The following is a 23094-nucleotide window of genomic DNA, read 5'->3' as shown; positions in this document are numbered from 1 at the left end:
GATGGCATGGATCAGAATGTCATCTGCAGGGAGTAAATCCTTAGAGGAGGTTGTAAGGGTTCTTCTGGGGCTTTCGACACCTGTCAACTAGTGATGTATGGAAGTCAAGGATTCTGGCAAACTTGCTTTCTGGCTTCTGGGCCACAAGGTGGAGCTCTAGAATCAGCTTTGTCCACTAGAAGATACCAGGGCCCCAGTATGCTAACCCAGTGATCCTCAAACTTCAGAGGGCATCAGAATCACCTGGGGAGGTTGTTAACATGCTGCTTCCTGAAGCACAGACCCAGAGATTGAACTGTTGATCTGGGGCAGAACCTGTGAATCTGCCATTTTTTAATACATACCCCAGGTGATCTGGCAACTTTGCTTATCCTTCAAGGTGGAAGCTGTGATTATTCAGAGGTCTGCTGAATTTGCTGCTGTGTTCATTTGGACCCAGGGTCTTTGGGCTTCAGGCCAGAGCTTCCCTGTGTCCATTCATTCTCACCAGTGTGCCTTTTTATAGCAAGAGACTTAGCTTCAGACCAGAGCATCTGGGGAAGGCCTGGTGAATGGATGGGAGTTGTGGAAGCATGTTCCAGTTCATATCCTCCCTTTAATTCTCCCCAACTCTTGTTATTTAGGAGGAGGTGATATCAAATTCCTAAATCAAGTACACTTTATTTTAAAATCAAATCTTGACTTTTTTTTCTTTTTAAAAAGCTTTTTATATTAAAAAATTCACATACACATATATATATGTAGAATTGTAAAATAAACTCCATTATACCTAGCACCCAGCTTCAATTAACCCATTGACAATCTTATTTCATTTATTCTTCCTCTGTGACCTCCCTTCCCAATTATTTTGGATCCATTTCCATGTAGCATTATATCATTTCTTCTGTAAATACTTTAGTATGTATCTCTGAAAGATATTCTTTTTAAAAAATTGAGATAAAATTTACATAACATAAAATTAACTATTTTAAAGTGAAAACTTCAGTGGCGTTTAATACATTCACAGTGTCGTGCAACTACCACCTCTGTCTAGTTCCAAAGCATTTTTATCATTCCAAAATGAAACCTATACCCATTAAGCAATTACTCCCCCAGAATACTTCTCCCCTAGTTTCTGGCTACCACCAATCTGCTTTCTGTATCTATGGATTTACCTGTTACAGATACTTCATATATCATATAACCTTTTGTCTGGCCTTTTACTTAGAATAATGTTTTTGAGATTCACCCACATTGTAGCATGTATCAGTACAGCACTTCATTCCTTTTTATGGCTGCATAATTTTCTATTGTATGGATGTATATACCACATTTTGTTTATCCACCCATTGATGGACATTTGAGTTGTTTCCACCTTTTGGCTATTATGAATAGTGCTGCTCTTAAGATTCATGAATAAGTATTTGTTTGAGTACCTGTTTTCGGTTCTTTTGGGTCTATACTTGAGTGGAATTGCTGGATCATATGGTAATCCTGTGTTAAACTTTTTGAGGAGCTGCCAGATTACTTTCCATGAAAAGATAATTCTTGGGCTTCCCTGGTGGCGCAGTGGTTAAGAATCCGCCTGCCAATGCGGGGGACACGGGTTTGAGCTCTGGTCCGGGAAGATCCCACATGCCGTGGAGAAACTAAGCCTGTGTGCCACAACTACTGAGCCTGCGCTCTAGAGCCTGCGAGTCACAGCTACTAAGCTCGCATGCCACAACTACTGAAGCCCTTGTGCCTAGAGCCCATGCTCTGCAACAAGAGAAGCCACCGCGGTGAGAAGCCCGCGCACCGCAACAAAGAATAGCCCGGGCTCGCCGCAACTAGAGAAAGCCCGATCCCAACGCAGCCAAAAATAAAAATAAATAAATAATAAATTTATTTTTAAAAAGATAACTCTTTTAAAAAACATGATCAATATTATTATCATACCTAAAAAATTAACAATAATTCCTTAATACCACTGCATATTTAGTGTTTACATTTCCTTAACTGCCTCATGAATGTTACAGTTGGTTTTTATGAATGAGGATTTAAATAAGGTCCGTACAAAGCAATTAGTTGACATGGCTTATAAGTCTTTTTTAATCTATAGATACTCCTACCTTTCATTTTTTCTCTTGTAATTTACTTGTTAAAGAAACTGGATTATTTGCTTTATGGAATTTCTCACATTTTAGGTTATACAGTCGGCCCTTTGTATCCTCGGGATCTGTATCTATGGATTTTGGTATCTATGGGGGGGGGGTCCTGGAACCAATCCCCCATGGATACCAAGGGACAACTGTACTGATTGCATTTTTATACCATCATTTAGCATGTTGCCTCTTATCCCAGTTTTTTCCATAAATTGGTATTAGATCTAGGGGCTCAAACAGATTCAGGTTTGATTTTTTTTTTTTTTTTTTTTTTTGGTTACAAAAATGTTTCATAGATGGTGTTGTGTATATCCATAAGGAAGCCAAACATATCTGGTTTTGTCTTTCGTTTTAAAATACATTGACTGGACTTCCCTGGTGGCGCAGTGGTTAAGAATCCGCCTGCCAGTGCAGGGTACACAGGTTTGATCCCTGGTCCAGGAAGATCCCACATGCCGCAGAGCAACTAATTAAGCCCGTGCACCACAACTACTGAGCCTGGGCTCTAGAGCCTGTGAGCCACAACTCCTGAGCCCGCATGCCACAACTACCTGAAGCCTGCACGCCCTAGAGCCCGCACGCTATAACTACTGAAGCCCGCACGTTCTAGGGCCCACGTGCCGCAACTACTGAGCCTGTGTGCTGCAACTACTGAAGCCCACACACCTAGAGCCTGTGCTCCGCAACAAAGAGAAGCCACTGCAGTGAGAAGCCCAGGCACCGCAATGAAGAGTAGCCACTGCTCGCCGCAGCTGGAGAAAGCCCGCGTGCAGCAACGAAGACCCAAAAATAAATAAATAAAATAAAATACATTGACTGACTTATTTATTTGGCTGTGCCGGGTCTTAGTTGCAGTGTGTGGGATCTTTAGTTGTGGCATGAGGGATCTTTTAGTTGTGCCATGCAGGATCTTTTAGTTGGCAGCACATGGGATCTTTAGTTGCGGCATGCGAACTCTTAGTTGGGGTATGTGCGATCTAGTTTTCTGACCAGGGATCGAACCCAGGCCTCCTGCTGTGAGAGCGTGGAGTCTTAGCCACTGAACCACCAGGGAAGTCCCCATTGACTGACTTCTTAGCTTAGCTTTTTAAAATACAAGTAATGGGACTTCCCTGGTGGCGCAGTGGTTAAAGAATCCTCCTGCCAATGCGGGGGACACGGGTTCGGTCCGGGAAGATCCCACATGCCGCAGAGCAACTAAGCCCGTGTGCCACAACTACTGAGCCTGCACTCTAGAGCCCATGAGCCACAACTACTGAGCTTGCGTGCTGCAACTACTGAAGCCCGCGTGCCTAGAGCCCGTGCTCCGCAACAAGAGAAGACACCGCAATGAGAAGCCTGCACACCGCAAAGAAGTGTAGACCCCGCTCGCCGCAACTAGAGAAAGCCCGCGCGCAGCAACAAAGACCCAGTGCAGCCAAAAATAAATAAAAATAAATTTAAATAAATAAATAAATAAAATACAAGTAATGCTGGTGAAGATGTGGAGAAACTGGATCACTCATACATTGCTGGTGGGAATGTAAAATAGTACAACCACTTTAGAAAATATTTTGGTAGTTCCTTTATAAATTAAAAATGAACTTATTATCTGACCCAGCAGTTGCAATCTTGGGCATTTATCCAAGAGAGAGGAAAACTTACTTTCATACAGAAACTTGAACATGAACGTTCATAGCTGCTTTATTCATAATAGCCAAAAGCTGGAAACTACCCATATGTTTTTCAATGGGTGAATAGTTTAAAAACAAAAAAAACTGTAGTACATTTATACCATAGAATACTACTCTGCAATAAAAAACAGTGAACTATTGATACATGCAACAATTTGGATAAACCTTAAGTGAATTACGCTACATGAAAAAGCCGATCTCAAAAGGATACATACTGCCTGATTCCATTTATATAACATTCATGGGATAATATAATTATAGAGATGGAGAACAATTTAGTCATTGCCAGGTGTTAGGGTTAGAGGTAGAGGGGGTGGATGTGACTATAAAAAGGTAGCACAAGGAAGTCTTGTGGTGATGGTACAGATAAGTATTGTGGTTACATGAAGTTATACAAGTGATAGAATTGCACAGAGCTACACACACACACACACACAAATGAGTGCATGTATAACTGACAAAATCTGAGTAAGCTCTATAGATTGTACCAATGTAAATTTCCTTGTTTTCATATCATACTGTAGTTATGCAAGGTGGTAACATTGGGAGAGTCTGAGTAAAGGGTTCAAAGAACCTTCTTGATTTTCTATGTATAGTATCACATCATCAGCAAACAATGACTGTTTTACTTTTTCCTTTCCAATTTGGGTTCCTTTTATTTCTTTTTCTTCTCTGATTTCTGTGGCTAGGACTTCAAAACTATGTTGAATAAAAGTGGCAAGACCGGGCATCCTTGTCTTGTCCCTGATCTTAGAGGAAACACTTCCAGCTTTTCACTGTTGAGTATGATGTTAGCTGGGGCTTTATCATATTTTTATGTTGAGATATGTTCCCTCTATGCCCACTTTCTGGAGAGTTTTTATCATAAATGGATGTTGAATTTTGTCAAAAGCTTTTTCTGCATCTCTATTGAGATGATCATATGATTTTTATTCTTTGCAAATTCTTTTTACAAGAAAATTTATTTGCAAATTCCTCTGAATCTATAATTATTTCAAAATAAAAAGTTAAATGCAAGTAACACATAATAACATTCTCCTTTTAAAACTGTCAGTAAGGCTAAAGTTCCTTCTGACTATCTCTTCCAGTCCTGGTCCCCTGCCCCCTCCTCTGGGGGTATTGAGTGTTAGGAGTTTGTAGTATATGCTTCCAGAACTTTTTCTTTGCTTTTATATGCTTATACATGTACCCATAGAAAATATATGATTTTTGTTTTCTATACGCATGTATGCTTTTCACACAAATGATGTACTACTATGCAGTTATTCTACAACTTGACTATTTCACCCATCGGTGTATGTTGGGGATTTATCTATATATTAACATATCCAGATTTATCTCGTTTCTTTTGCCAGTTAAGAACTTGAGTCAACTCTCTGACTCTCTCTGTTAAGAGTCAGCTTAGATTTTTCTTCTATGAAGTCTTTTGTGACTGCTCCCCCTCCTGTGTACCCAGTGGAGGGTAGATACTCTTCCAATGTCTCTCACAGCACATATTCCCCTTATTAGAACACTATTCATGTTATAGAAGGAAACTGTTGGTTTTCTTGTCCCTGATTAGTTCTTGAAAGTGTCTTTTCATCTTATTTCATCTTTAAACTCGTGTGCCTAGCATATTGTCTAGAATAGTTAGCAGGTATTCAATAAATGTTTATTCAGTAAAGGCATGCATGAATATATGAGTTACTGAACTACAGGGAAGGGTATGAAGTGAATTACTTAGATGAATCCTTCTGGCCCTGATGCATTGTTATATGATGCTATTTTTTTTTTGCTGGGTGAAATAATGCATCTCCACAGTGTATTCTGTGAAATCTTGTTGAACCAAGAAGCAGAAAACAACTTGTTGGCCCTATTTCTGCTGCTTATTTGTTGTATGGTTAAAGCCAAGTCACATAAGCATTCAGGACCTAGGTCTCCTCCAGTTTGAGATGAGAATAATGTTACCTTCACTGTCCACCTTATAGGGTTAATGTAAGGATTAGGTGATACAATTTACACACAGACATCTTGGAAATGAATTTTTTTATACATCTTTTTTTTTAAATTAATTAATTAATTTATTTTTGGCTGCATTGGGTCTTCGTTGCTGTGCATGGGCTTTCTCTAGTTGCGGCGAGCACGGGCTACTCTTCGTTGTGGTGTGCGGGCTTCTCATTGCAGAGGCTTCTCTTGTTGTGGAGCACAGGCTCTAGGCATTTGGGCTTCAGTACTTGTGGCTTGCGGGCTCTAGAGTGCAGGCTCAGTAGTTGTGGCACACAGGCTTAGTTGCTCTGTGGCATGTGGAATCTTCCCGGACCAGGGCTCAAACCCGTGTCCCCTGCATTGGCAGGCAGATTCTTATCCACTGCGCCACCAGGGAAGTCCCTATACATCTTTATTGAAGTATAATTGCTTTACAATGTTGTGTTCGTTTCTGCTGTATAACAAAGTGAATCCAGCTATATGTATACATATATCCCCATATCCCCTCCCTCTTGCGTCTCCCTCCCACCCTCCCTATCTCACCCCTCTAGGTGGTCACAAAGCACTGAGCTGATCTCCCTGTGCTATGCAGCAGCTTCCCACTAGCTATCTATTTTACATTTGGCAGTGTATATATGTCAATGCTACTTTCTCACTTCGTCCCAGCCTCCCCATCCCCCTCAAGTCTGTTCTCAACGTCTGCATTTATTCCTGCCCTACCACTAGGTTCATCAGTACCATTTTTCTAGATTCCATATATATGCGTTTAGCATACGGTATTTGTTTTTCTGTTTCTTACTTACTTCACTCTGTATGACAGACTCTTAAGTCCATCCACCTCACTGCAAGTAACTCAATTTCGTTCCATTTTATGGCTGAGTAATATTTGGAAATTAAATTTAATAGAACTTGTTGCTTCTTCAGGGGTATCTATTGTGATTTGATTCCTTCATGAATTCTTCATAGTTTGAACTTTTTATTTTGTGACCTTAGGTTTGACCCCTTGTATTTTATCTGGTGTGAGTCACGTGTTTTAGATGGGGATGTCTTCATACACTCTTAAAAATCTTGGCTTCATTTATCCATGAATTTGCCTACGTATGGAAGACTTTCTAAGAACATTGCTAATGTTTCTGAATTCTACATTAAAAACTTTGTGTTTTGAATCAGTTTTTTATTACAGTAATACAACTTTGCCATTTATTTATGGGTACTTGGGAAGTGGAATGGTGGATCTGCAGAAGGAAATCAAACTAGGTGTAGTTTCAGATCTAACCTGGTACTATGTCCAGTGCTAACCAAGGGAGGCCTGTTTAGTACTTTAAAACCTTTCAAAGGAGGGATATTATTTGCCTTCATTGAGAAACATGGTGAGGGACACTGAAATTTTCAGAGTCCTTTGAAAATTTTTGTTTAACTATCATTATATGAATTTAAAACAATGATTTAATTTCAGATTTGCATCTACACCAGAATCCTGTGGGGCAGCATATTATTTGAAGTTTCAGTTAAGAAGCTCTTTAAATTCCCCACTGTCATACTTTTCTCAAATCTGTCTTCTGTGGTCCCTTAATTAAAGAGGGAGTATGTTTGAGATGACATTTTAGAATGATGTATTTTCTTCTGATTACAGAAGTTCATGTTCATTGTAGGAAAACTTGGAAAATAAAATGAAAGGTATAAAAAAAATTACCTAAATGCTATAGTCTAATTAACATACCTTCTTGTTGGTCTCAGTACATCCATCAGTCCAAATGTTTATCACTATCTATTCTTAGATATCATTGGATAGGGCATGTATTCAAAGCCTATAGAATTCACTGTCCACCTTCTGAAACCTGATAAATTTTCTTTTTTTAGCTTGTAGTTAAATTCCTAAAGTTTAACTATTAATTTTCCTTTTGAACTTTTATTTTGCAAATATCAGAAACTTGCTTTAAAATACAAGATATAATCATGATACCTGTTTACCTGTTAAAGTCTTCCTTCTTGTTGGCTGCTTATTAGCAGGTAGATAAATTTAACTCATTTGAAGGACGTGTGGTGGTGTCAGTGAGGAGGAGAAGACCTAAGTGGTCATTGGCAAATCATTTTACTTTCTGGGCCACAGTCCTTTGCCTGTGAAAGAAAACTTTGACTCAGATGATCTCCAAGCCTCCTGCTATTTCTCTGAATTTTATGTTGCTCTTCTGCTTGCCTCTCAAGATTAGATTTCGTGAGCAGACAAATGTCAGGAGCCAGGTGAACCTTTGTGGAGCCTGTTTTGTTTAATGTTCTAAGTCAGGTTTTTCAGATTGCTACTCATGATCCACTAGATCATGCAGCATCTACTTATTGAATGCCTATTATGTGTCTGGCACTGTTTAGGCACTTGGGAGGCACAGGAAAAGACATAAAAGGTAATACTCTAGTGGAAAAGGACAAATAAGAAACAAAATAAGTACTTAAAAATATATGGTATGTAAGATGGTGATTCATGTAGTAGAGAAAACTAAGCAGGCAAGGGAGAGAGGGAGCATTGGGGAAGTTGCATTTTTGCATAGGGTATATCAGGAAAGGCTAATTGAGAAGGATATTTGAATAAAGAGGTAAGTGAACGAACCATGCTCATATCTGGGGAGGAATGTTCCCTCAGGATTTGCAAGTGCAAAAGCCCTAAAGCAGAAACATGTCTGACGTATTCTAGGAGCAGGAAGGAGGCATCATGTGGTTGAAGCAGAGTAAGGTAAGAAGAGTGCTAGGGGGCAGAGTCAGAGACATAGGGATTGAGGGGCTATCTAGGGCATTGTTGGCATTATAAAGAATTTGGGTTTGGGGGACTTCCTGGCGGTCCAGTGGTTAAGACTCCGTGCTTCCAATGCAGGGGGTGCGGGTTCCACCCCTGGTCGGGGAACTAAGATGCCACCACATGCCACGTGGCGCGGCCAGAAAGTTAAATGAGTAAGTAAGTAAGTGAGTAAGTAAGTAAGTAAGTAAATAAATAAATAAATAAAATTTAAAACCTTAAAAAGAAAAAAAAGAATTTGGGTTTTAATCTGGTTGAAATGGGAAGCCGCTGGCAGATTTTCAGCAGAGGAATGATGTGATCTTGACTCATGGATCAGCATGCCTCTGGCTGTCTTGTTCAGGATGAAAAGAAGTATGGGCCAAGAGTGGAAGCAAGGAGATAAGATAGGAAGCTCTTTCAGTAATCCATTGGGCCATGAAATTAATTTATATGGTCACAAGTATTTATTAGATAGAAAATGGAAAATAGAAAATCATTGTATTGCACACAGCAGACAGTAAGTTGTTTAATGAATTTATGCTAAATAAATGTGAGTGTACTGGAATGCAGTATAAGATGTACTTACTACAAAGGTTTACTATAAACAAGTTTGAAAGCCATTATCCTGAGACATTTATATTATTGCCAACTAGAGGTGACTTTGGTTTTTGGACACATTATCAGTAAGTGGCTCCTGTATGAAATAAGCCATCTTCCTATAATCGTGTCTCATCGGTCAGCACTTTGGCCTTCTCTCCCCTTTCCTTTGCATTCCTCTCTTCTCTTGTTTTCAACTGTTTGCGTAAGTGTTCTTGTAGAAGATACCAAATTGTCATTTTTGTTTTCAGACCCTCTTCTGCTTAGGATTTTTTCTAGACTTTGCCTCTTTCCCCTTTAACATTCCTCTAGCTTTGTGGCCTTGTACCCTGACAGTCAGCACATGCACCCAGTTTCTCCTCCTGCCATCAGGGACTGCCTGTTTATCTGCCTGTATTCCCACCCACTCCTTCTGCACTGTTACTGTTGCTGTAGCAACTGCCATCTCAGTCTCCCCCTTCCCCTGGCTTTTTTCTTCCCCCTGCCAACCAGTATTCATTAAACTCTTCCTCTCCAGTTTTCTACACTGTGAGGTCAGGGCTGATGCTATGTAACATCTGTCAGACGGTAGGGCCAAGAATAGCTTAAGATAAAGATTAAATGGCTGCTTACAAAACCCCTCTCTATTTTTCACAGCTTAAAGTGGGGTTTTGAATAAGCAGGTCATCTGATGAACTGAGATGACTAAATGCTGAGTCCCTAATTCTGTAGAAAAGTCATATGAGTGTCCTAGAACAAAACTGTTATGGCACTGCCTCTTAATTCATTTTGAGATCTTGCATAGGGTTGAGATCTTGGTTGGTTTTATGTGGCTTTTGGGATCCTCTGAGCCAAAGGCAAAAACGTGGACTGTATGTCACTTCAACTCTGGGTATGTCCCTGTTCTGGAAGGTGATGATTAGAGGCACTGCAATACCTACCATCCATGTTTGCTTCATGGAGGGACTAGATATGCCATTTGATTACCTGAAGATCTTTTTATCAGAAATTTAGTCTAGCACTTCTGCTGACCTCATTCAAACTTAAATTTCTGGATGTTCAAAAAGGGAAGGAAATTTTACCATGGACACTGAACCTGTATCTATATTTCAACTCAGAGAGGCTTGGCAGTGGATCATGTTCTGAAGAAAATAAGTTTGTTTAGTCACAGATGACAGTGTGTCTTTCTCGGGCTTATTGTCCAATAGTTCTGGTTTCCTCTAGAGAAGTCTCAGTCTTGGAACTGAGGACTGTGTTAGAAAAAACAAAAGAGAAAGCCCAGGTTCTTCTCCTTCCAACTCACATAAAAGAAATGGTTAAGGAAAATGTGGCAGGGACTTCCCTGGTGGTCCCATGGTTAGGAGTCGGCGCTTTCACTGCCGTGGCCACGGGTTCAGTCCCTGGTCGGGGAAGTAAAATCCCACAAGTGCACGCAGGGCACAACCATTTGAAAAAAAAAAAAGGAAGATGTGGTATATATATGCAATGGAATACTACATAGCCATAAAAAAGAATGAAATAATGTCATTTGCAGCAACATGGATGGACCTACAGATTGTCATACTAAGCGAAGTAAGTCAGAAAGAGAAAGACATACCATATTGATACCACTTACATGTGGAATCTAAAATATGATACAAATGAACTTATTTATAAAACAGAAACACACTCACAGACATAGAAAACAAACTTATGGTTACCAAAGGAGAAAGGGGGTGGAGGAGGGATAAATTAGGAGTTTGGGATTAGCAGATACAAACTACTATATATACAATAGATAAACAACAAGGTCCTACTGTATAGCACAGGGGACTATATTCAATATCCTGTCATAAACCATAATGGAAAAGAATATGAAAAGGAAAAAAAAAAATATATATATATATAAAACTGAATCACTTTGCTGTACACCAGAAACTTACACAATGTTGTAAATCAACTATATTTCAATTAAAAAAAAAAAAGAAAGAAAAAGGTTAAGCGATCACCAAGATCTTGAACACACTTGAAGATGTGGGCTGTGACTTTTTGAACTTTTTCATTTTTACTTAATTCTAGTATCTTCTAGGATTTGTCATGTTCTCTGGGTTGTGTTATAGGAAGTACAGAATGCCCCTGTATTCCTTATAGGCCATCCTGTCCTAAAGCAGAAACTGGAGGGGAGAGATTTTCCCCTACCCGTGAGACATTGAATTTGCCTCTCTGGTTGTCTGATACCAGGTCTGATGCCTGTGATTTGGAGTAGCAGTGCCTTGGCTCCAAGTGTTTCACAGGTGTTAGGAAACTTTCACATAGAAGCTCTGAGGAAATTCATGCCAGTGGGCTTTGGAAAATCTTGTTGGCACCGTCGATGAATTACTTAATCATGGATTTATGGAAATCTAGGTTCACGAAGCCAGATCTTGGAACGTTTACCAATGCTCTATCTTGTGCAGGACTTGATACTTCTAGTCACTTTTTCTGGAAACAGCCTTGGCTTGTTTCTCTTCTGTTCCAAGACTTTAGCCTTGGCCAAAGACTTTTTAAATTTTTCTTTTTATCCCACCAAAGCAATAAAGAAGTCCAATTGAATATTTTTGAGGGGCCAAAAACCAAAAAGCAAAAAACCAGGGGAACACACTAGTGAGGAATATTTTCCTGATGTTCTGAGGTTCTCTTGCTTTTTGTCCTGCGTCTTTTGCATGCTGACCCTTGGATCACCTCCTACCCCATTCTTGTTGCATTTTATGACAAATTCTTGGTTGAAGATAGGCTGGGAATAGATTTATTGCTTTTATTTTTCTTATAAGGATATTTTGTTTTTCTTTTTAAATCTAGTAACAATCATTTTATTTTACTTGCTTTTATCTTATTTATTTTTTTATTTTTTAACATCTTTATTGGAGTATAATTGCTTTACAATGTTGTGTTAGTTTCTGCTGTATAACAAAGTGAATCAGCTATATGTATACATATCCCCCCATATCCCCTCCCTCTTGTGTCTCCCTCCCACCCTCCCTATCCCACTCCTCTAGGTGGTCACAAAGCACCAAGCTGATCTCCCTGTGCTATGCAGCTGCTTCCCACTAGGGATATTTTGATTTGAACTCATTTTAACTTGTTGCTAGTCCTTTCAAGATACTGCTCGTCTCATTTGGGTGTGTAATGGTGGCCATTTCTCTGGAGGAGTGGAGATGGTGGCACCTCTGCTGTCAAGATTGAGGCATTCTTGTGTACAGGTACCATCAGTTCTCCAAGAGGAAGTAAGAAACTTCTCCTTCAGGGAATGTGTTGAGGGCAGGAAAAAAAACATGTCAGGCATTGTTGGTAGAGTGGAACTCTGATCTTAAAAGGAATTAGAGTCCTTTCTGCTGTTAGACATGGGGCTGTAAAAAGTGCCATATTGTGTGGTTGGTTTTTCACTGAGCCTCTAGTAATCTGCTTTCTCTCCACCTTATTTTCCCCCGTACACCCACCGCCCCAAATTCCAAAATTGAACCATATTTTTCAAAGTGTGGTTTGAAAGTCACATGCATCATAATTAATTAAGGTTGCTTGTTAAATTCAGATTCCTGGGCCCACTTCTCAGACTGAATTAGAATATCTGGGGATGGATCCTGAGAATCTGCCTTGGTTTTTTTTGCCCATGTGGCTTGTGGGGTCTTAGTTTCCCCGACCAGGGATTGAACCATGCCCCCTACCGTGGAAGTGCGGAGTCTTAATGACTGGACCGCCAGGGAAGTCCCAATCTGCCTTTTTTAAAAGTCCCAGATGATTTATCATGCATCTTACCCATGGAATCATAAACAACAGGATCTTTGACATTATCTTTATATCTTGACTGTGAGGGGAAACTGCTTCTAAGCCTTTTCTTCCTGATGAACTAGATCATTCTTACCATTCTCAACAGGAGGAGCCAGCTGCAGAACCCCTGCTGAGAAATTACAGTTAATGTAGCTCACTTTCTCAATTTCAGGTGTCAGTCTATCCCTCTGAAAGGATTTTTGCACCCAAACATGAAGTATTCAGTTTTAGTAGCTGCTGCTACAGTTTTTTGTTAGCTGCACCCCTAAAGACTCTAGGAGCAAGATTCCTATGTACCTACCCTCCCTGTGTGAGAGATAGGAGTTCCCTGCCCAGAAACTAAGAGAAAAGTTAGTGACTCTCATGGAGCCCACAAACAGACCCCTGTAGAGTGGCCAGATTGCCGACATAGGAGCTTGGGTGGGAATGGGATGGGCCCAGATGCCTGTCCTGGGCAGACTCCTGCAGGCCTGACTAGAATCTGCAGAGGAAGTTCCTGTTAACAAATGGAAAGGGTGTTGCCAGAGGCCCCAGCTTTCCTGTCAGGGATGCCTGAGCTGATGCAATCCCCTGCTGCTGTGGCTGACCAAGTTTCTTTTTGTTGAGTCTTGTTCCCACCCCCAACTCCTCTTCAGTCCTACAGATACTGGTTTATTTGCACACTCCATGCTGATCTTGAATTGAAAGGCTTTCATTGTTTTTGAGATCAGTGTTTAGATAACACCACATGCCTGTGGCAGCTAGGACACCCTGTAAAGGAAATGCCTGGGCTCTAACAGCCCCATCATTCATTCCCTGTATGTGAATGACTGTGGCCTGTGTTTAGGACATTATAAGAACATTGCTCTGCAGGGGTTATTACTTGGGGCCTGCAGGAGTACCAGGCTTCTCCTTGATGTTTAGAGTTCTAGAGACCGTTTTCTAAGTCACTTCTCTCTTTACTTCCCTTCCAAACATAAGAGGATTAAAGTCTGTTTTGCCTAAGCCTTGTTTCCATACATACCTGCGGTACTAGAGCGTTCTTCCCTCTGGTGAGAAGACTGCTTTGGGGGACACAGGACTCACTGTGGCTAGTGGTGGTGCAGAATGTTTTTATGATTAGGCCAGGTTGGCAGCTTCCTTTGCACTGTGGTCCAGGGCCTCGTTTTCCCATGGGATATCTGCTTTCTTTTTTAAAAAACATTATAGTAAGAATCTCTTTAATTTGTATAGCGCTCTGCCAGTTACAAAGATTTACACCACATATCATTTCATTATATCTGTATAATGATATAAATTTAACTGTATATAAAGAATATATTAAAGAGTCTTCAGAACCAAAATTAATATCAGAGTTTCAGAGAAAAGATGACTTCTTGGATTTATGTTTAATACAACAGCATGTTGAAAAAACTAAAGTTGTGAATTCAATTATGTCAAATGGTCAAACAAGCTAACACTAATAGCAGGAGTAATTTATTCTCTATAAAACCTATAGACACTATTATAATTGTAAATTACTTTTAATTCCTTTTTTTTCCACATTTATAAACCTTTTTTTTTCTCTTTTGGTTGTTTGCAGGTGTTTTGTTTTTTTTTTTTTAGTTCAGTTTAGTTTTGTTTTTGAGATATCTCCTTTCTTGTCCCCTTAAACTTCTCCATCACTCTCTTGCCAGAAAAGAAATAAAAGAAAATGTGTTATATTCATTCAGTGTTAAATCTCTTCTGGTAACATACAGCTCTTTAAGTTTTCACTTGGTAAAATGCTATTAAAACTTCTTCCTTAAAAATGTTTCAGATAAGTCTGGCAGGCTCTAATTTATGTATCTCAAGGCCCTTTCCAGCTCTGATTCCCTAAATTTATAACCTTTTTTTCTTAAACTACTAGAATCTCTTTACATGACCACAGTGTCTTGTGAAGCAGAGTGAGTTAATAGCACTGATGTGGCCCTCATTTCTATAGCATTCTCCAATGCATATACTTTTTTTTTTTTTAGTAAATTTATTTATTTATTTTTGGCTACGTTGGGTCTTCGCTGCTGCATGCAGGCTTTCTCTAGTTGCAGCGAGCGGGGGCTACTCTTCATTGCGGTGCGTGGGCTTCTCATTGCAGTGGCTTCTCTTGTTGCAGAGCACGGGCTCTAGGCACACGGGCTTCAGTAGTTGTGGCGTGCAGGCTCAGTAATTGTGGCTTGTAGGCTCTAGAGCACAGGCTCAGTAGTTGTGGTGCACAGGCTTAGTTGCTCCATGGCATGTGGGATCTTCCTGGACCAGGGCTCGAACCTGTGTCCCCTGCATTGGCAGGCAGATTCTTAACCACTGCACCACCAGGGAAGTCCCTCCAGTGCATACAGTTAATCTCACTTTCTTACCAGTAATTTGGTGTTCCAAGAATTAAAGAAAGAAAAGTTGGTTGACATGGACAATGAACAGTCATCCCTCTATAATAAAATAGTGTCCGGGTAATCATAATCAAGGAGACTGACTACTAGAAAGTTAAAACACACACCCTTTGTTACTTAGTACTGTATAATTGTTAATGTTCACTGCCATCCTAGTTAGCACATTGTAAGTATCTTCTGAGTCATCAAAGTAAATTATTTGGAACCATACTGTGTGACTTTTTAAAAATGTTATGAACATTATGAAACTACAGAAGAATACTGGGTGAACCAGATCATACCACTCTCTAGTAGAAGCTGGATAAATGGAATTATATATATTAGCCAAAGTATATTTTAAAGCTAAATATAAACTCTTTGGGAATTGTAAAGAGAAACAAGTCATCTTGCTTTTCTAATTGTTGTAACTGCTTGCTCTGTGTTTAATTTAAATTATTTCTTTAATATTTATTCTTGAGTCGTGCCATATGAAATATAAAAATTCTCTGTAAACAGATTGAAAATTCAAAAATAAATGTGTAAGCATTAGAGTGATTATTATTAAAAAAAAATCCAGAATAAACTAGAGTATCTTTTCTTGGCTGATGGTTCTTGTATCGCTAATTCAAAGGACAAATATATTCCTTAAATACCATCCATGATTAGCCAGTTAGTGTGGACACCACTGACTTCCCAGAGTCTTGACAAGTATCTATTTGCTTATGTAGCTCAGGTAGATAAAAGAGCTAATCATTTTAATATGTCTCTTCTTTCAAGATGCTTGTAGTATCCTTTTCCTATAAATTTACTGGTAATTTGCCTTTCGGAGATTGAAGAGGGGAACCACCAGTTTAAATAACTTGCTTTAATGTAATCAAGGAGTCATCCCTGTCCTCTTTATTACCTTCTAGCCCACTGCATAAAACTAACTTTCTGCCAAAATTCAGATGTGCAAGCCTGACAGGAGGTCCTGGTACAAAATGCAGTGTTTTTTGCAGACTCTTGTCCAGCCTGCCTCATGCCTGATCCCTGTGCTTTCTGCCTTCCAGTTCTCTCCTGCGCTATGGGGGCAACCTATCCCTCCAAAGTGCCATGAGTGTGCGATTCAACAGCAATGGGACCCAGCTCCTGGCCCTGAGACGTCGTCTGCCCCCTGTACTCTATGACATCCACTCCCGCCTGCCTGTGTTCCAGTTTGACAATCAGGGTTACTTCAACTCATGTACCATGAAAAGCTGCTGTTTTGCAGGAGATCGTGACCAGGTAAGTGCCTTCTGCCGCCTGCATCCCACACTCATGCTTTCCTCTCAGATTTTTCTTTCTGTACTGGTCTTTATTTCTCTTTAGCCATGTCAGGTAGAAACAGTTGAGGGGAAACAGTAAGTGTCTGGAGACATTCTGGCTTAATAGTGAGTTTTTCCATCAGAGCTGCCTTTGGGTAATATGAGACACACACCATAAACCACAGTATGGTTCTGAGCAACCTAGCTCTGCCAAGTTTGTGAACAGATTTTAAGATTCTAAGAGTGTGTCATTTCACAAGAAAGGAGGAAGTCCATGGACAATTAGCCTGCCAAAAAAAGACACCTTTTTTTTTGTATCAGTGAAACACAATGATGAATGAAACACTGTAAGTACCCTCCAAGAGACATACATCCTGAATAGCCCCTTTGAATGGCACCTTTTTCTTGGATGAAATGGGCTGAGCAGCTTTGTTTGAGAGGAAGCCAGATGCTGACGTTTTTCCTTTTTATTGCCAGCATCACAACTGGGAAGGAGAACCCAAGCTGTGAGTTTCCAGCCTTTTCACAGTCTTACTGGGAATCGAGATACTGATGTTGACTTAGAGCTGGCAGTTTAAAAACATACCTATACCTTTGCTATACCTGTCTCTCTTGGCCATAGAAGTTCTAAAGTGGGTGTCAGTGAATGGATCAGTTGGACTGGTCTGAGTAATCAAGCTGAGTAAAGACAAATATAAAGAAAGATTGAACAAATAAGTGGATAAATTTTTTTTTCTTCTCAAACACAACAAATCTTATTGCCGTTTCACATCTAGATTGGAAAAATAGAAACCTTAGTCTTGCTAATTCTTAGTGTTCTCTTTGGATCCATCAACTATGTTAAACTTTGACATATAATTCTCACATGCTGTACTCCACTGCTTTAAAGTTATTTGTGGGCAAGGGGCATAAAAGAAATAGTTCTTTGAGAACTTGTGAAGACCCTGCTTTTTGAAGGCAGTAGCTAGGGTTTTTCTCCCTAGCTGAGGTAGAGGCTCCCCAACATCATCGCTTAAAGATGAGCATATGTAGTAGGAGCACAATAAATGCTTTTTTAATTGAGTTGCATGTTAAAGAAACTGAGAATATCTTTTAAGTTGTCCAGGCTAGGAATTTCCCCTTTTACAAATAGAGAATATATATCTAAATTCAGAATTTATATTTGTCAGAGTCCTAGGGCCTACTTAGCTGCAATCTACACTTAAAACCACTAGGTGGCCTCAGTTATATAAGCAATATCTCCTTGGAGAGGCCACAATGCCTGATAGACTTAGTTTTTATAGGCAATTTGTTTCTTGGGTGGAAAGAAGCAGTTTCTAGAGATGATCTGACTCACAATAGAATAGGTAATTTTTTTACTCTGCAGAATGGTTGATTTAGTTTCATTTAGCTATGGAAATGACAACCAAGCCCCTGCCTCTCTCTCTACCTTTCTTCCTTGCTTTTGTTGATTTTCCGTCTTCTGTCAGACCTCTTATGCCTGTGATTTTATTTCATTGAACAATAAAGAGCAGGCACTAATTGTAGAAATGTAGTGGTTTATTAGGTTTTATTACCGGAGACACAGGCCCTGAGAGAAAGGAGAAAGAGGTGAAGGAGAATGGATGTTGTGTTTTCTTTTAGTTCCTATGTTAGCAGCCAGAACCTACCTGTGTGGAGTCCTTAAAAGACCCAGAACAAAGGCCTCTAACCGGTATGTAAGAACACATAGGCCATGGTTTCTCCACCTTGGCACTGTCAACATTTTGGTCAGATAATTCTTTATTTTGTGGGACTGTCCTGTGCGTTGTAGGATAATTAGCAGCATCCCTGGCCTCTCCCCACTAGATGCCAGTATCATCTCCCCCAGCTGTCACCCAGACAACCAAAAATGTCCCCAGACATTGCCCCTGATTGAGAACTTTTGACCTAGGTTATAATTACCCACTTTGAGATACAGGGGGACAGGTACAGATACTGCCATAGGCAGAGCCACACAAGGTATTTTGTGGTGGTCCTGGTTATCTACATTGACAAGATGTAGTTGTTTTGGCCTTTCAGGTTATATATAATGATAAAAACATTGAATGGCTTTTGACTTTCTCTATTCAGATTTGACTGTTATGTATGATTTTTGTCCTATGGGAAGAGTTTGTGGGTAATATATTCTTTCTGACAAACTAGACTGCTTTTTGGTTGGGATAAGTGGTTTGCCATGGATAGAGGAGGATGGGAAGTCATTGAGTCTAACTTCAAATCCATTTCAGAGTTAAAGTCTGTTTATATTCCCTATATAGATTATCAGAAGTATATAACCTAGGGAATAGGAAGTACAGAGATTTATGTTTGGCTGTTTTCTTCACTCCTTAGGGACTAAGAAATGTAGCTAATTCATCATTATCTTGTCTCCAATGCCTGGCACACTGAGAGCACAATAAATATTTGTTGAAGTGAATCTTGAGTACTTTGGTCAATGTGTGGTTTTTAGCTTTCCAGGCCTAAGCCTTGTATAACTGTAAGTCAGGATTGATAAGTACCTGTTTTCCTGCTCAACTTCCAGGAGCTTTAGGAAGATGAATTAAATAATGGATTTTCAGTGAAACTAATCTGCTGAGCTTATACTTTCTAAGTGTAGCACAGGAGGCCAAAAATTATTGGCTCATTCCTGAAACATGTCTCTCAAAAGTGATTTATGGGCTCTGACTTTCCACACTCAGGGCTAAAGCAGCAGCTGCCACAGTTATAGTATGATCTGCAGGACTGATATGTGTATTCTTTGGCTGGTTCAGACAGGATCTTTTTAGCTGCTTTCAAATTCCAAAGCCTACCCTTTCCTTATATCGGTCTTTATATTTGATCTTTTTCTTGTATGCTTTGAGTACGCCCACAGCCCGAGACTCTGTGCTCTGGAACTCTTCATTTAGTCCTAGGCTGGGTAAGTAACCATCCCAGAGAGGAATCTGCGAACTTCCATAATAGGAATGAACATGGTCAAGAAAGGCAGTAAGCGACCTATCTATCTGAGACAGTCTTCTGGCTTTTAATTACAGTATTACTCAGTCCACACAAATCAAACCATTATGCCAGAGAGCCTGTACTTCTTATAAGACTGTCCTAGGTTCACTAGGTAATTCATTAGCCCCAAAATGAAACTAACATTTCAAGATCAGAATAAAGCATAAAACCGACTGAGCCTACTTTGTGTCTTCCCCATGCTCATTGCCACCATTGTAGATCAATTCTAATTATAGAGCTATTAGAGATCATTTTGTACCATCCCTCCTTTTACAGATGAGAAAACAGGCTTAGAGAGGGTAGGTATACAAGTTAAGACATGTGCAAGTTTGAGTAGGACTAGAACCCAGATTTTTGAGCTCTCAGTAGGGACTCCTTTTCACTATACAAAAGGTCACAACGTAATGCCTTAAGCAAGGCAAGCAGCAAAAATGAGTGAGTTGGGCTAGAAGTAAACAACAGTGAGTAGTGGGGACCGTGGCCAGCTGGAGAGCCCACCCCATCCTAAATCTAAGTGAATGCCATATAAATGAAGCTTTGACTCAGCTTCAGCCCATTGTTGCCAGGAGGGCCTTTGGTTTTTTCAAGGGAAGCCAGAAGTAGAGATTTGTTACGTGAAGTTTCCTGATTTTTAAGTATTGCAGCAAATTCATACTTCATTGTATGAATTAAACAAACCTGTGTACCATAACACCTGTTCTTTTCTAGAGCCACCAGTTTCAAACCTCTGTGCTTCAGCAGGATGTTTTTCTGTCATGTTTAGTTTCATGGTCTGTCACTAATTCATAGGTGAGTGGAGACACATTCCTTTTTCCTGTTTCCTACTGAACCTTTCCTAACTTCATGCCTTTTCATCCCCTCCATCTTATAAAATAAGAAAGCAGATATTTACTGAGCATCTACTGTGTGCCAGATGCTGTGGTAGACACATTCACGTGACTGCCAGTTCGTACCCTCTGAGATTTTCATTCAAACCCCTGTATATACACTCTGTCATCCCCACTTTTGGCTAAAAATACATGGTTTGTTTATTGCTAGTATAATCTTATTCAAGTTCGATAACTTCTATCATCAGATAAGGTGACATGAGTGACATCAGATTGGTTGGGCATCAACAGGAACAATTAGCCCCAAATAAAGCCTTAACTTTTTTTTTTAAAGGCAGCCCACCTTCTAATCTTGCAATATAATGAGGAATCTTTTAGTAAAACAGCAAACAGCATTCCTTCCTCTGGAGGCTGCCTGAACCCAAAGGTTCTCCTCCTTGCTTTTCTATCATACTTGGATTTTTTTGTTTTTCATTTTCTCCCTGAAGCCTGACTAGGTACATTCTGTCTCCCAAGCTTCACACTCCCCTCTGTATACTTAGTGAGCCAATCTCTTAACAAGGTTAAAAAAGAAGGCCAATTTTCCACCTGCTAGCTTTTCTGGCACACCCTTGTAAGACAGCACCCAGCTTTTGTTCCCTTTCTTTCACAATTCCTTAAACGGCTCTTGACCTAGATTGCAAGAGTCCAGCAGAGCACCTCAGGCTTCTGGGAAATAAGTCTTTCAGGCTAACTGGTTTGTGTGGCCTGGAAATGGACAGTGTGGTAATTTAAGTCTTCTCTTTCGTTAGTCTCATCTAACACCTGGCCTGGTAATCCCTACATCTTGCCGAAAGTGGGATAGGGAAGGAAGGAGAAAGAATAATAAAGTTTTCTTGAAAGGGCTGAGCCCTGGAGTGTCTGAACATTGGGATCACTTACAGAGGTCTTTCTTTTGAACTTGACAGATGGCAGACCCCTAAAATCATGATAATTACATCATCATATCTCATCCCCTGGAAAAAAGAGCTGACTTGTACCCTGTGAATCCAACAAAACGGCCTTGAATACATGGCTTGCCCTCAGACATTACGTCACCACTCAACCTTTCTGTGTTGACATTATACGGGTATAATAGAGGTGTAGGAATTTGCCAGGAAGTGCACTACAGGCCAGTAAAGGAACCTAGAAAGTTATAACTCTGCTTTTTTTTTTTTTTTCTAATAACGCCATGCAGCCCTGATTAAGCTCACGTGGGGGCCTGGCATGCCATATGTTCTCCTGAAATAAAGGTACACTTTTAATAGGGGAGATTCAACTCTCAGATTCTATCCTTTGACTTGCTTTGTGTCTTTAAGCTAACTTTTTCTTCTTCTCCTTGCCTTTCTTTTATATCATATACTTTTTGCCCTTTAGCTTCTAAAGCACTTTCATGTCATACTAATCCTCCCAGGAACCTTTGGGTATAGTTGAACAGGTTTCATCCCCATGTGAAACTAAGGTCTAGAGTAGTTTGAAACTGCAAATCTAATCAGTAGCTGAACCAGGACTAGACTCAGTCCATTGCCTATGATTGTACCCTCTTCCTCATAGGCCTGCTGCCACCTGTGTTTTCAGATCAAGTGGCGATAGCCTCTTCCATGGGCTGATGAGGAAGAGCTGAACACAGAATGTTATGGCAGAGGAATTCCTTGTTGTATGTATTTTTTAGGTGAATATTTTAGGAGACTCTTTACTTTATAAAGAGAAGGTAGCATGAAGATAACTTGTTTATTAAATCAGCTATTTGTAAATCTTTTTGACTCCTGAACCTCTTTGAAAGTCTAAAAGCTTTGAACACCATTTCAGAAAAATGTACATATGCACATCGTTTTGCATGTAATATTAAGGAGTTTATGGAATTCCTGAAAACTAGGGGCTTCAGGTATTAGCAATCCTGGATTAAGATTTTACTCAAGGATTAAACCGTCTTTTAGTTCATTTACTGATGTAGAACTTAGAAAGCTTACAGGGTTTTGGAGTATATGCAGACCTGCTAGATATAGTCTGGTTTTTAATTGTTAAGCTGAAAAGGACCACTAGGTGACCTGATTTCCTCTTAGGAACAAATGGGATTGATGTGATCTGGTGATACAACATGGCAGTGCTCCTTTAATATATAGTTCCTGACTAGGAGTTTGGGCTCCACTAGGAAATCCCTGGTAGATATTAATGATGGGAACAGAGTATAACCTGCTCTACCTGCCCCATTCTCCTTGTAGAGTTTAAATAGCTTTACCTCTTTTTTGGGTATCTTAAAAAAAGGGAAAAGGGAAATAATATTCCTTCCTCTGAAAGACTGGAGACCTTTGCTTGAATAAAGAATATAAATACACATTTGCAGACTGAAATGAGTGATACCATCTCCCCACTTCCCAGTCCCCAAGTATAAAAACTAAGGCCCACAGAGGAGAAATTGATTGTTGAAGGCCGTTTGGTTGATGACCCCTCATCTTGCCTAGGTTTCCAAAAGAGTTTTGCCAAACAGAGATTCATCTTTAAGTAATGCAGCCTACTTTGTTACAAGCAGCTGTTAGAGATTTAGAGCATTTTTTTTTATTTCTTCCCTACTGATTATTCAACAGTTATTGGCTGTCTTTATGGAACTTTTTTATTATTATTAATAGAATTTTTCCTACTCAGAACCCATAAAAGTTATTTATTTTAATAAACCAAAGAATCCAGGAGCCTAGTGGAGCTAAAATGGCAAATGATCCAAAGAAGC

The 23094-nt window shown here is 39.8% G+C and overlaps 1 protein-coding gene across 2 annotated transcripts in view; it reads left to right on the top strand.

The window, feature by feature from the left end:
• DCAF5 (DDB1 and CUL4 associated factor 5) overlaps window positions 1–23094 on the top strand; it is a 105124-nt gene that overhangs the window by 43287 nt on the left and 38743 nt on the right. For both annotated transcript variants that reach the window (XM_036842461.1, XM_036842462.1), the window contains exon 6: window positions 16297–16510. In XM_036842461.1, the coding sequence (XP_036698356.1) occupies window positions 16297–16510 (214 nt within the window). The remainder of the gene's footprint in view (window positions 1–16296; window positions 16511–23094) is intronic.

This window comes from Balaenoptera musculus, chromosome 2 (assembly GCF_009873245.2).
Source record: "Balaenoptera musculus isolate JJ_BM4_2016_0621 chromosome 2, mBalMus1.pri.v3, whole genome shotgun sequence".
Classification (NCBI taxonomy): Eukaryota; Metazoa; Chordata; class Mammalia; order Artiodactyla; family Balaenopteridae; genus Balaenoptera; species Balaenoptera musculus.
Note: the sequence above shows the minus strand (reverse complement) of the source record. Positions and strands in the feature narration are given on the sequence as shown.